The sequence below is a fragment of the Condylura cristata genome, unplaced genomic scaffold (genome assembly GCF_000260355.1).
Source record: "Condylura cristata isolate star-nosed mole 26May11 unplaced genomic scaffold, ConCri1.0 scaffold00005, whole genome shotgun sequence".
Taxonomy (NCBI): Eukaryota; Metazoa; Chordata; class Mammalia; order Eulipotyphla; family Talpidae; genus Condylura; species Condylura cristata.
This window is the reverse complement of record NW_004567106.1, coordinates 44,475,938-44,488,215: the sequence shown is the minus strand read 5'-3', so window position 1 is coordinate 44,488,215 and position 12,278 is coordinate 44,475,938. Positions and strand designations below refer to the sequence as shown.

The following is a 12,278-nucleotide window of genomic DNA, read 5'->3' as shown; positions in this document are numbered from 1 at the left end:
CTAATTCCTCTCCTTCCCAGCACCTTGGCCTCCTGGTGTTTCTTGGCCAAGCAGCAGGCCATAGCCTCGGTGACCTCACACCTTCCCACTAATCTCCACATGACATGCTTGTTCATGCTTTTGCCTCTAATAAAGTCACTTCCTCAAGGAGCTACTCTGTCTATCCTATTTAAAATGTTAGTGACCCTTACCTGTATCTTCCTCCCCCTTTTATTTTTAATTCTTAGCACTTACATTTTCCAGAATGCATTTCCAATATACTATGTAGTTTCCAATTATAGCGCACAGGCACAGTTACCCTTTCTGTAATCTGCTTTTTCTCTAGAATGTAAGCTCATGAGAACAGGGATTTCTGCCCACTTTGCTCTTGGCATGCTCAATAAATATTTGTTGAATGAATGGATGGTAGCTTAGGGGACTAGCACAGGAGTGAAGAAGAATATAAGAGACATAGAAATTCTGCCCCTGCCTATAGTTGTTTCTCATCTGGGTAGGGGAAACTCCTGTACCCCACTCTCCTCATCTCCCATGCTCTGAAGATGGAAACTCCTTGACGTATGTCCTGATAGTTTTGATGTCATAAAGAGCTCCTTACACCTGAGTGTCACTCATTCAGTAGAAGATTATTAACATTTTTAGAGTTTTGCTTTTTTTTTTTAGAGCAATTATAATAAAATGAAAATCAATAAGCAACTATAGACAAGAGACATTCTATAGGGGTGGAGAGGGGAATAGGCTCAAAACTGGGCCAAGAAGAGCACACAGGACTATGATGATGGTACATGGGTGAACTGTGGATGGGAAGTCATGGGGATTACAACCAAGGTGAAAAAAATATACAAAATGAAGACAGATGTTTCAATTATACACACACACACACATATATACACATACACACATACACAATTACTGTATATATAAAATTATTGTATATATTGCATATTATAATATATACATACACTATATATATGTACATATATATATACAATTTAAAAAAATAAAGAGCTTAATCTACGGGTTCTTAGATTAGTTTGCCAGACTCTGAGAAAGTAACAAAAATGAATAAAACTACTCCCAAACTCAGAACCGTCTAGTCAAGCTCAACTTAGCATAGGAGACTGAGGAAGAATGATTGACACCTCTAGGCTTCAATTCACTGAGTGACTTTAGCATATCTCCAGGCTTTAGTTTTCCACCTACAAAATGGACAGCAATAAAGACAATATATTTGCATATATAGCAAACTGGCCCAAAGGTTAATGACTTAGAGCAATAAACATTTATTATCCCTTATAATATTATGGGTTATCCTTTAATCCTTTTGGTTCTTGTCTAACCCAATGGACTTAGTGGATACTGGGGGGGTGGGTGGTGTAGGATGATCTTGCTCACAGGTCTGGTGGGAAGATGTTGGTCTCTGCCTCATGTAGTTCCTCATCCTCCAGATCTCTGCAGACTAGTCTGGGCTCTTCGCACAGAGAATTCAGTAGCAAAAAAGTAGCAAAAAAGGGCCAAGTCCCAGTGCACAGTCACCTCTCTAGCTTTTGTTGTGCCATGTTTGCGAATGTTCCAATGGCCAATGTCATCTACAAGGTCAAGTTCAGATTCAAGGCATGGAAGGAGCATTCCATTTCTTGATGGGAGGAATAGTAAAAACACGTTGCAAAAGGGCATGTACACAGGCAGAGAGAAACTTGCAGCTAGTGTTTTGCGGGCTGTTTTGTTTTGTTTTTGCTCCCTACCTCAATCATGTTTGCCTGGGGCAGAATTTCTTATAAATATATATTGCGGCTGCCAAGAAGACCTTCAGTCATGGGGAATAACTGACACAGACCCAGCTGCTTGCTCCATTACTGCTGTACTGAAACCCACCAGTGTGATACCACGAGGCTAAGTGCCAATGACTGGGTATGGCAGATACTAAGGCAGACCCATTTCTGTCCTTTGACAGTTGACTTTGGCTTCAGTGCTCAAAGCCAAACTTACAGTCTACAAACTTATGTAGAGTGCACGGTAGGTCAGATCACTTCACACCCTTCTTTCCTCTCTCCCGTACTCTGGTCAGACTGGTATCATGGTCTTATGACTTCCCCAGCTTCTCCAGCTCTCTCCCCATCTGTCCCTATTTCCCTGAATAAAAGCCTTGCACATTTAATCCTGTCTTTGCATCTTGTTCTGGGAGCATCCAGATTAACCCGTGTTCAATTCTCTAATCCTTTATCACATGTCCTTTCTCCGCAACCAAATTATGCTCCTGTCTGCATTCCATACCATTGCTTAGTGGGCTCTGGAGTCAGCAAAAACAGAGCAAGGCTGACAACTATGATGGCCTTGGGCTGCTGAGGACAGCTGGGCTTGCTTCCTGGAAGGGAGTTTATCTGACAGGCATCACTGAATCTCCATGAGGTCTCCTGGACAAAGGTCGCCTCTTGGTTTCAGTGGGATTGGAGTATAAGCAGATCCATTCCTTTTTTGATTGTACAATGTCAGCTTTTATTCACACACACACTTAAAATAGAAACCACGTAGTAAACGGCAACTCCATGCTATATCATATTGAGCATTTTAAAAACACTACCTCTAATTAATTCTCTCCAAGAGGTTCATATCCTTGTATCTAATTTACCAGTGAAGAAAGGATGGTTGTGAATGGTTTTAACACCTGTCCAAGAAAGTTCATAAGTCTAGCACGATTCTCTATTGTCTGTGTTAGAATCACTGAGGATTTTAAGTTCCATCCATGAATCTTCAGGCTTGCAAACAGTCTGGGAAGCTAGGCCTTCTGCAGTAGCTTGGAGGTAGTATCATCCAGAGAATCCAGAAGCCAGACATTCCCCACAATGCAAAGGCCTGCAGAGCTGGCCCCTCGGGACTGCCTGGCGTATTCTTTTCATGTGAACATGTGACTTGGAAAGCCACTCCCCCTCATTCATCAACCCCTGCCTCAAAGGCAAGTTGCCCTGCTTCCAGCTATCTAACCAGTGACTCCTATATGTGCACAAAGGTGACTGGCTGGGTCTCATTTGGAATCTGAGAATGGCTATGCCCTTGCTCCCAAACAGCGCTTTCAGCTGAGCTGCCTGACAATCTACAACTAGAGCAGGGTCTGTCACCATACCTTTGATGCCTCATGGGGCCCTGGGCTCATGCATCATCAGCCTGGGAAAGTCAAGTAGGGATCCCAGGACATCCCAGCCTGTAGTCACTGCCTTTTCCAACTGGCGGGGTGCTGTTGCCTGCTGCAAGGAGCAAGTCAAGAGCCCCGAAGAAGGAATAAATACTCAGGACCTCAGGGCAAAAGTGGTCAGGCAGAACACCGCCAGAGACCAGGCAACACAGGTGCTGTTGTTTGGGCTGCTCTGACCTGCCTGTGCGTGCCTGTCTGGCATAGGAATGGAGGCTTAAAGATGGGAGGATGGGGGTGAGCTCCAAATCAGGGTTTTCCAGTCCCTGGAATAGACAAACGAGGCTGGATTTCTGGAGAAAAATTTCCATTTCCACTTCTGAGCCTGAGAGGAAGTAAGCTTTTTGTTGCAGCTCCTCATGGCTTTGTTTTCAAAGAATGATTGCGAGTTACTCTCTGGAAAAGTCCAGAGGAAGGAATTAAATGGTTAGAGTTCCCTTTAGTAATAAATACAATTAGTCCAGTTAGTGGCTAGCACTGACCTTCAGAGCTAATTCAGAAAGATTAGCAAGAGCAGGACTCTGCATGGGCTTTCCTGGGCTGTCCTGGACATTTAAAATGTGGTTTTGCTAGAGGATATGGCGAGCAGTCTGCAAGCTGTCACCACACACAGCAGGGGTCTCTGGACTTCAGGAACCCCAACAGGCACTTTACAGAATGCACAGAAGGGAAGAAACTGACAAGCCAGGCTGGACAGCACTGTCCTTTCCAGTCGTGCACACCTAGAGTTCTTCTCAGTTCTTACTCCCATCTCCCACTTCTCAGGGGAGAGCAAGTGGGCCCAGAAGGAAAGAACATAAAGATGGGAATTCCCCAGCTGTCGGAAGCCACCCAAGAGAGCTAGCATAGACTGAGATTTTCAAAGAAAGCAGAGGTGTAGCGCTATACATCATCTCTGCTCCATCCCCAGGGCTCACACCTCTCTTCACAGGGAGGGGTTTAACTGATGTGCAATGGTGGGGAAATCATCTCCTAACTACCCACAACAAACACCTCCCCACCACCACCACCAACAGAATCGAGAACATAAATGCTTACAGTTGGAAATGAGAAGTTAATGCATGATCAAGGGTGTCACTGACTATATTGGGATCTCTAAGGGAAGCAGTTGGCAAATTAGGATAATTCTAGGAGAGTAAAGTAACATTACAATGGTGTGCACAGAGAATATGAAAATACCTCAGGGGAGGAAAAATGAAACTCCTTACTATCTGGACCTGGAGGAATTAGTAGAAGGAGCAGTTTCTGGAGCCCGAACACCAGGAAAAAAGAGAACTGTGTGGAGACTTTGCTTTATAGGATCTGACACCTTCAAGAGGTGGAGCCACACATTCAGCTGAAAGGAACCCCATAGGGCTAAATATCTTACTTCACGCTCCCCTGTTCCTTCCAGGGCTTCCCATGGCCCAACCTGATGCTTCAGGGCAAGGGAAGCAGTTGGTGTTCTTACAGTCTCTGGGACCCAGGGCAGGTTACAGGAGGCTGGAGGATACCAGAAGGGGCAAGAGATTGTGTCGAGAACTGGGTTTAACCGTCAGAATCAAGGGTTCAAGGCCACATTATGCCTGGAGAATAGGGAAACATTGCTTACCCTGGACAATCTTTGTCTAGGGTGCTTTGTCCTTTGCAAGACCATGCTAAGTATTGTTGTGAGGTCCCAAGTTACCAAAAGTCAATGTGCATGGCCCTCCCGGGTGATGCAATGGGTTAGGATGTAGCACTGCAAGCTGCTGGCAGCCGCTTCAGTCTGAGTTCAATCCCCACCCTGGAGGTGACTCACATGGTGCAGCAGGTCTCTCCTGACCTGCCCACTGTTCCCCTCAGCAGTGTACTTCATAGATCTGCCTGTTCTTCTCCCCACTCTGTCTCTGGTGAAGCCTCTCACTGCCCCTGTATCTCTGGCCTGTACCCCAGTTCTGTATGCATAAATAAATAATTCTTAAAAAAAAAGTCAATGTGCAAATCAGGCAAAGATAAACTTACAATGAGACTCTCTCCATGGGGACACATGAGACCTACTCTGAAGAGGCCCACTCTGGTCTTCAGCCAGCTCCAGATGCTCTCCAGGGCTCTCTTGGCAAGAGTCCCTGAAAGGCAACCTTCTGGCCCCCAGGAAAAGCCCCCCAAAACTCCCAGGAAACTGGAAACTAGCTATTATGAACCCCGGATAAAACTAAGCTGGGAATTACTGACCTTATAGCATTTAGAGAAAACTGTTAGTAGAAAGGCAGTAATGTTTTTTAAAAAGGTATATGAGCCTGGAATAACAAAAGATTTAATTTTATAATTACAGTGAATTGGTTGTAGGACAAAGAACAGGTCAAAATATACAAGATAACTTGCATCCCACTTGTATCTATGTTTCCCCCTTTTCCTGTTGCCTTTTGTTCACATGCAATTCAGTTGTGTAAGGTGAATTAGATGCTTTGTTTTGTTTTAAGTAAATACTTGGTTTGATTTATTCATATTACTGGTGGAGTGTTTCTCTGGGAGCTCCTAGTTACTAATCCTAAGTCTCAAGCATCTATTATAACTGCTAACTAACAACACTGTCTTGCCACTGGTGGCAATAAATAAAGAAAAGGTACAGCCCAGAGAGAGTCTAACAAGTCCCTGTGGTCCTTTTCACCAACAGAGATGAACATGTTATAGAAAGGAGTAAAATGAAAAATATTTTTTAACTGAGTAGGAAACTGTAGAAGAAAGAACAATGACGAAAGAAAATGAAAGACAGAGAAGAAAAAAGGATGATTCAAGGGAAGCCTATCCATTAAATCAGACAGTTCCAGCCTACTTATTTTAGTGAGCCATTTCCCCAAATGCTCATTATTTTTCAGTTTCTCCCAAGAATATACCACAGAAGCTACAGGGTTGTGAGCCACCAACGTGGTGAAACACTCAGCATGGTCTCAGAAGGTGAATACCTGAATGTGAACTTGGTGCAAGCAGAAGGGTTGTCGTTGATGTCTTCTACAAGGAAGGTTATCTGTATACGATTCTCCTGACCCCCAAAGGGTCTATCCTTCACCAGAACTTCCAAGGTAATGGCAGGATGTTGTCTTAATTCACCTGCATCTCGGTCTAGCCTGTGAGCCACGTGGATGGTACCAGTCACTAAGAAGACAAAGGTTAGAACATGCTTCTTTGAAGAGAAATGAAAAAAAACAAAGGCAGCTGGAGACTTGGAGTACATGGGAAAGAACATTCTGGTACGAAGCTGGCTAACAGAATTTCCTATATAAATACACATATAAAAAAACTTTATGGAAGTTGGGGGCCTGACTGTTGGCTGCTGGTTAAGTCTCAGAGCTATCACCTCTGTGACCAGGGAGCTAACCCTCATATGGCACAGCAGATCTCTCTTGTCTTGCCTGCTGCTCCCTACAGCAGTGTATTTCAGTAGATCTGCCTGTTCTGCTCCCCACTCTGGTCAGTCCTCTCAGCACCCAGCATCCCTGGTCTACATCCCAGTTCTTCTATGCAAAAAATAAATAAATAAATAAATATATTTTTAAAAAAATTCATGGGGTATGTTTATTGCTGTTTTATTTACAGTAGGAAAGACATGGAATCAACTCAAATGCCCAAAAGTAGATGACTAGATTAATAATAATAATAATGAAATATTACTCAGCAAAAGATAAAAACATGCCTTTTGCAGCAACATGGATGGAGCTGGAAGGGATCATGCTTAGTAAAATAAACCAGAAAGAAAAGGAAAAATACCAGATGATTTCACTCATAGCAGGAGTATAAAGGACTAGGGAATAAAATAATAATGAACAACTATATACTAAGAGACATTTTACAGGGGTGGAGTGGGGAATGGGATCAAAAATGAGTGGGGTGGGGGGAGTGCACTGGACTGTGGTGATGGCACATGGGTGAACTGGTGGTGGGAAGCCCATGGGGATTACAACTGAGATGGAAAAAGGCACAAAAAATGTAAAAATAAACTATTATATTATTTTAAAAAATTCACGGTGTTCTTGTAGTAGACAGTGATTGGGATGTTTGGCCTGACCTTTGAACTTTCCACCACAACCTTCAGGGTTGGTTCCCTAGCAGCAGCCCTCCCCATGAGCTGAACGGACAATAGGCAGCTTACCCCCTCTTGACCCACTGGGTTCTCTCTGGGGAGTGTAACAGCAGAGCTACCACAGGCAAGGTCGAGGTCATTGGACCATGCTACTCCCACCCCTGAGAACAACCCTAACAGTTCTCCTTCTCATGAGAACCAGTGGCCTGTTGGTAGGTATCTGCTACCTTTTATTTTCTCCTTGGTTTAGATTGCTTTGGTTTCTGTAATTTGCAACCAAAGAGTCCTAATCAATCTGCTCCCAAAATCCATTGTATTTGTTAAAAATTCAGTCTGTAGGCCCTCTCTGGTGGTGCAGCAGGTTAAAGCACAGCACTGAGAAACTAAAGCCACTTCAGCATGAGTTCAATCCCCAGCCCTGGAGGTGACCCACATGGTGCAGCAGACCTCTCCTGACCCGCCCGCTGCTCCCCTCAGCAGTGTACTTCATCAGTCGTCCTGTTCTGCCCCTGCACCTCTGACCTGTACCCTGGTTCTGTATGTATAAATAGATAAATCTTTAAAAAAAACTTCAATCTGCAGTACTCGAGTAAAGAGAACCCTTCACGGTGGCTGTCCATCCCTACACTATCAGCTGGGTCCTCAAAGCACTAGAAGTTTTCAGAGGTGGTGCATCATGACTGTCCTGGGAAGAGGTGCTCTTGACCCCAAAGCTATGGGGACAATAACATGCTCTCTTTCAGGACTGTCCAAGGCTAGCCCCCACTCAAGCACTGTGTAGCGTGAAGTCCTCTTTGGTGATATGAGAGGATTACGAGGTGGTACAGTCTAGGAGAAGAGAGGGCTGGAGTTGCTTCATATCCTCTGAATTGATAAATCACTTACCCTGTAAAGTCTCTCTCCAAGCCTCGGTTTCCTCATCTGTACAATGTGGGTTATGGTAGGTCATTGGGTTGCTGTGCTATAGCCAGAGGGACTGCAGCTGAGCCAATGAGCACTGTGCCTGGCCTACACTGCATCCTAAGGAAATGTGATTATAAGAGAAGGAAAAACTCTCCTTCCCTACACTGAGATACTTAGATGGAAGAAAACACCCAGCAATCTAGCAGATCAATGTTCTTCAGAACCATGACCACTAACCAGATGAGGCTATTAACGCTGGAAATATGGCTGACCTGAATTCAAAGGTGATACAGAATACACAACAAACCTTGAAAATGTCATATAGAAATGTAAACTATCTCATTAATAACTAAAATGTTGATCACAGGGTAATATGATAATTTCTGGATATGTTGGGTTCAATAAAGTACCTTATCAAACTGAATTTCACCTGTTTCTACTTTGTAACAGCTTAGCTACTGGAGCTTTAAAATCATGTATGTGACTGTGTTCTATTTCTACTGGATAGTACGCGCTGCAGAAGACTTGGGATGCCCTCAGGACAGTGAGCTCATCCATCCTTACATCTGCTTCAAAGGCGAAGGATGATACAGCTGTCCACGCTGGATCCCGGTCAGTGTGCCCAACCCCCATGCCAGCTGCTATGAATATGGCTCTTTCCTTGGTAATTTGCAATGCTCAGGGCAGAAGGGCATACCCCAGACAGGAAACTATTAACATATTTGTAAAACAGTACAAATGAATTAAAGGATGCATGTAAAGGGTGTGTGTGTGTCTGTGTGACTTACTCTGATTGATCATGAAATATCTGTTAACAGTAGTGATGCTGTAGAGGAGGATGTTGGTAAAAGCTTTGTCATCCGGGTCCTCAGCTGTGATATTGGCCACAATGGTTCCTGGACTCAGCTCCTCAGGAATTCTATACACTCGCTTTGAGCTGGAACAGAAATACAGCAGACACAGCTAATTTTCGAGGGCACAGGAGGGTGGAGTCTGGGAGGTGGGTATTTTGGTTAGTACTAAATATAGTTCTGAATTGTCAAAGTTACAACATGCTGGGAGTGAGAACTCCTCAGCTCAAGAGGGGGGCGGGTGGTGACTGGATTCTGTATTTCTAAAGAGCACATCCCTGTGATTGCGAAGAGTGTGCCATGCCGTTATCGCAATAATTTACACTAGCCACTGTCCCTGCCTCCATGCACTCCTGGTACCATTTCACTTCAGTTGTGGCATGAACATCTTTTAAATAAGGACAGTTGACCTATATAGCCCTCTTCTCTCCTCCTAATACTTTTTGTTCCCAGAGTTATTTTAAAAATCCATCTGGACACAATGTCCAGGACTATACATTCTTGATTACTATTCCTTGGCCACAAGAGTTGGATAAATGGCACTTAATCTAGTACCTCTGCTCACTTTTCCTTCCTTTCTTCTTCTCTGCCTGGCCTAAGGAGGCACAATATATGTACAGAAACTGTGCACCTCCTCACGTTGCATTATCATAGGTCAAAACCTAAGTGGAGAAATCACCTCCTTGGCAGAAGCCAGTCAGCCCACTGCCCTCTGAAGGGGCTTCACTCAAGGTGACTCCAAGTCACCATCTTACCCATCTTTCTCAGACCTCCTCTGCCTTTGTAAAAGGTTGATAATAAGACAGTTTCAAAGTTTTAACTACCTAATTTGGGTAAATTGAGTAATTATGAACGCACCAAGGAGGTTTTAAAATAACTTGCAGGAAGTCCTTTTGCTGAAGGTAATCAGTGGGACAAGGTGTCACCTTGAATTTGCCAATTTCTAAGTTAGGATTTTTCAAGATGGGATTCTCTTTAAGAGGGATTACTATACCATAAATCTAAAGGATTATATTTAATGCATGAGTTCAGAATACTTTTGCAACCAGGAATCTTTGCATCATCCCTGTAGAACAGGTAGGGCCAGGAGAAGGGAGAGGGAACTTCTGACTGGAACCAGGTTTCAGGGCCTCCACCCTGGCTCTCCTGTTTGGCCCCCATTCATCAGGAGGTATGCCTGTAGTTGCATCCCACCATTGGGGGCAGTCACTTGGTGAGGCAAGAGGCTACCCTCATGCTCTAAGTCTCTTCCCACCCAGCATCCTACTGAAGTGGCAGTGAATTCATTTACTAATCAGACACTCCCCTGCCTTGGGGAATCTGTGCTACTGGCCACTGGTGGGTGCAAGAATAGAAAAGTAGGTGGGAAAAAGGAGGCAGGATGGCAAAAGCCAAAATCAGAGCCATGAGAGAAAGGGAGACAGGCCTGGCTCCTAAGGCTGAACTAAGCCCTTGCGTCCATTGGGTAAAAGTCCCTGTTCTAGCAGGTTGTATTCTTTCTTTGGTTACTTTCTGTGGGTTCCATTAACTTCCAACCAAGAGAGCACTAAGGTGCCTGTGCTACCTTCAGGGCCTTGCCCTTGCTACCCCAGGCATGGTCCCTACACTTCTCACAGGCTCCCTTGATGTTGAATCTGAATGCAGAACTCACCCACTTCAGAATCAGGATCTGCATTTTCACAAGGTGTCAGGGGATTTGTGTGTACTTTAAAGTTGGAGAGCTATTATAAGGAATCCTTCTAAGGCAATGGTTCTCAGCTGGGGTTGATTATGTCCTGGAGACATTTTGGCTTTCACTGCCTGGCAAGGGAGTTATTATTGGCATCTAAAGTCCAGAGCTGGCCCTCCCTGGTGGTGCAATGGGTTGGGACGCAGCACTGCAAGCTAGCCTCAGCCACTTCAGTGCAGAGTTCGATCCCCACCCCGGGGGTGATCCTCACCAGACCTCTTCTGATCCTCCCGCTGCTTCCCTCAGCAGTGTACTTCGTTGATCTGCCTGCACTCCTCCCTGCTCTATCTCTGGTGAAGCCTCTCACCGCCCCTGCTATTAAACACCCTACAATGCACACAAAAGCCCCCCGCCCCAAACGCAAGGAAGCACCCACTCAAATGTCAGTAGTGCAGCTGTTGAAGACACCTGCTCTGCAGACTCACCCACTCCTATCACCTGTGTACCCAGGAAATCAGGGCTGCATGAAGGAGATGGGCCAGGCTACTGGTGTGAAACAGTCCTTCCTTGGCTGACCTGATACTGAGTCCCACAGATGATAAGATCTTTTGATGGAGGAAGGAATGCAGGGGAGGCATCACAAGACTGAGTCACACAGAGGGGATGGGTAGGAGGGGCTAGTGCAGCAACCGACACAGCCATAACATCAAGGTCAACCCGTGCCCGGGATGCCCCCGGGATGCCTGAATATCTGCAGGAGTTCCCAGCAGATAACAGACTGTTGGGGCTGTGTCCGAAGCTCAAATCAAAAAAGTGAATGATAAGGACGCGGACATGAAGGTCATCAGAAATTTCTTCAGAATCTATTCAAAGTCAATGAACTTGGGCTCACAGGGAGTGAGCCCCTCCCAGGGAGAGGCTGTCTATATCTGGGCAGTCTCTCCACCAGCACGAGGCAGCCACTCCTCTGCCCACCTGTGCCTATGCAGGTGCCTATACACCCACTCTCCCTCTGCAGGGCAGCAGCGTCCTGTCTGCCTGTGACCTGTACCATGCTGGCACTCCTCTGCACTGACCTCCCTCAGGGGGCCATTCTCCTAAGATCGTCCACCTGCAACCATGTAGGTTGCAAACCTCTCTGCAAACCTGTCCCTTTCGGGGCAGCTTTTTCTGCCCACTTGTGTCTATGCAAGTGTTTTTTCTCTCCTGTCTCTTTCTAATAAACTTCCTCTATAAATATAACTGAGTCTCTGTCTCGTGAAGAATCTCACCACGTGCCACTGAAAGGGGAGCTCTGGTGAAACCCTTCCCAGAGTCAACACAAGGACCTCGAACTCAAAAAGACGACATCACTTTGATTTATTTTGTTTGGGGATCCAAAACCCAAGTATTTATAAAATAACATTCAGGATAAAGGATAGTTAAGATCTATTCAAAACAAGGCCTCCCTGGAGGCCTAGGAGTTAAGCCTCAGTGCTATCATCTCTGTGACCTGAGCTCAATCCCAGCCAGAGAGCTGACCCACATGGTGCAGCAGACCTCTCCGGTCTCACCTGCTGCTCCCCTCAGCAGTGTATTTCAGTTGATTTACTTGCTCTGCTCCCCACTCTGTCTCTGGTGAATCCTTTGTCC

At 45.2% G+C, this 12,278-nt stretch overlaps 1 protein-coding gene across 6 annotated transcripts in view; it reads right to left on the bottom strand.

The window, feature by feature from the left end:
• Nucleotides 1-12,278, bottom strand: part of CDHR3 (cadherin-related family member 3) — a 125,817-nt gene that overhangs the window by 22,747 nt on the left and 90,792 nt on the right. For all 6 annotated transcript variants that reach the window (XM_012721041.1, XM_012721040.1, XM_012721043.1 and 3 more), the window contains 2 exons: nt 8,915-9,063; nt 6,109-6,298 (listed from right to left, as the gene is read on the bottom strand). In XM_012721041.1, the coding sequence (XP_012576495.1) occupies nt 6,109-6,298; nt 8,915-9,063 (339 nt within the window). The remainder of the gene's footprint in view (nt 1-6,108; nt 6,299-8,914; nt 9,064-12,278) is intronic.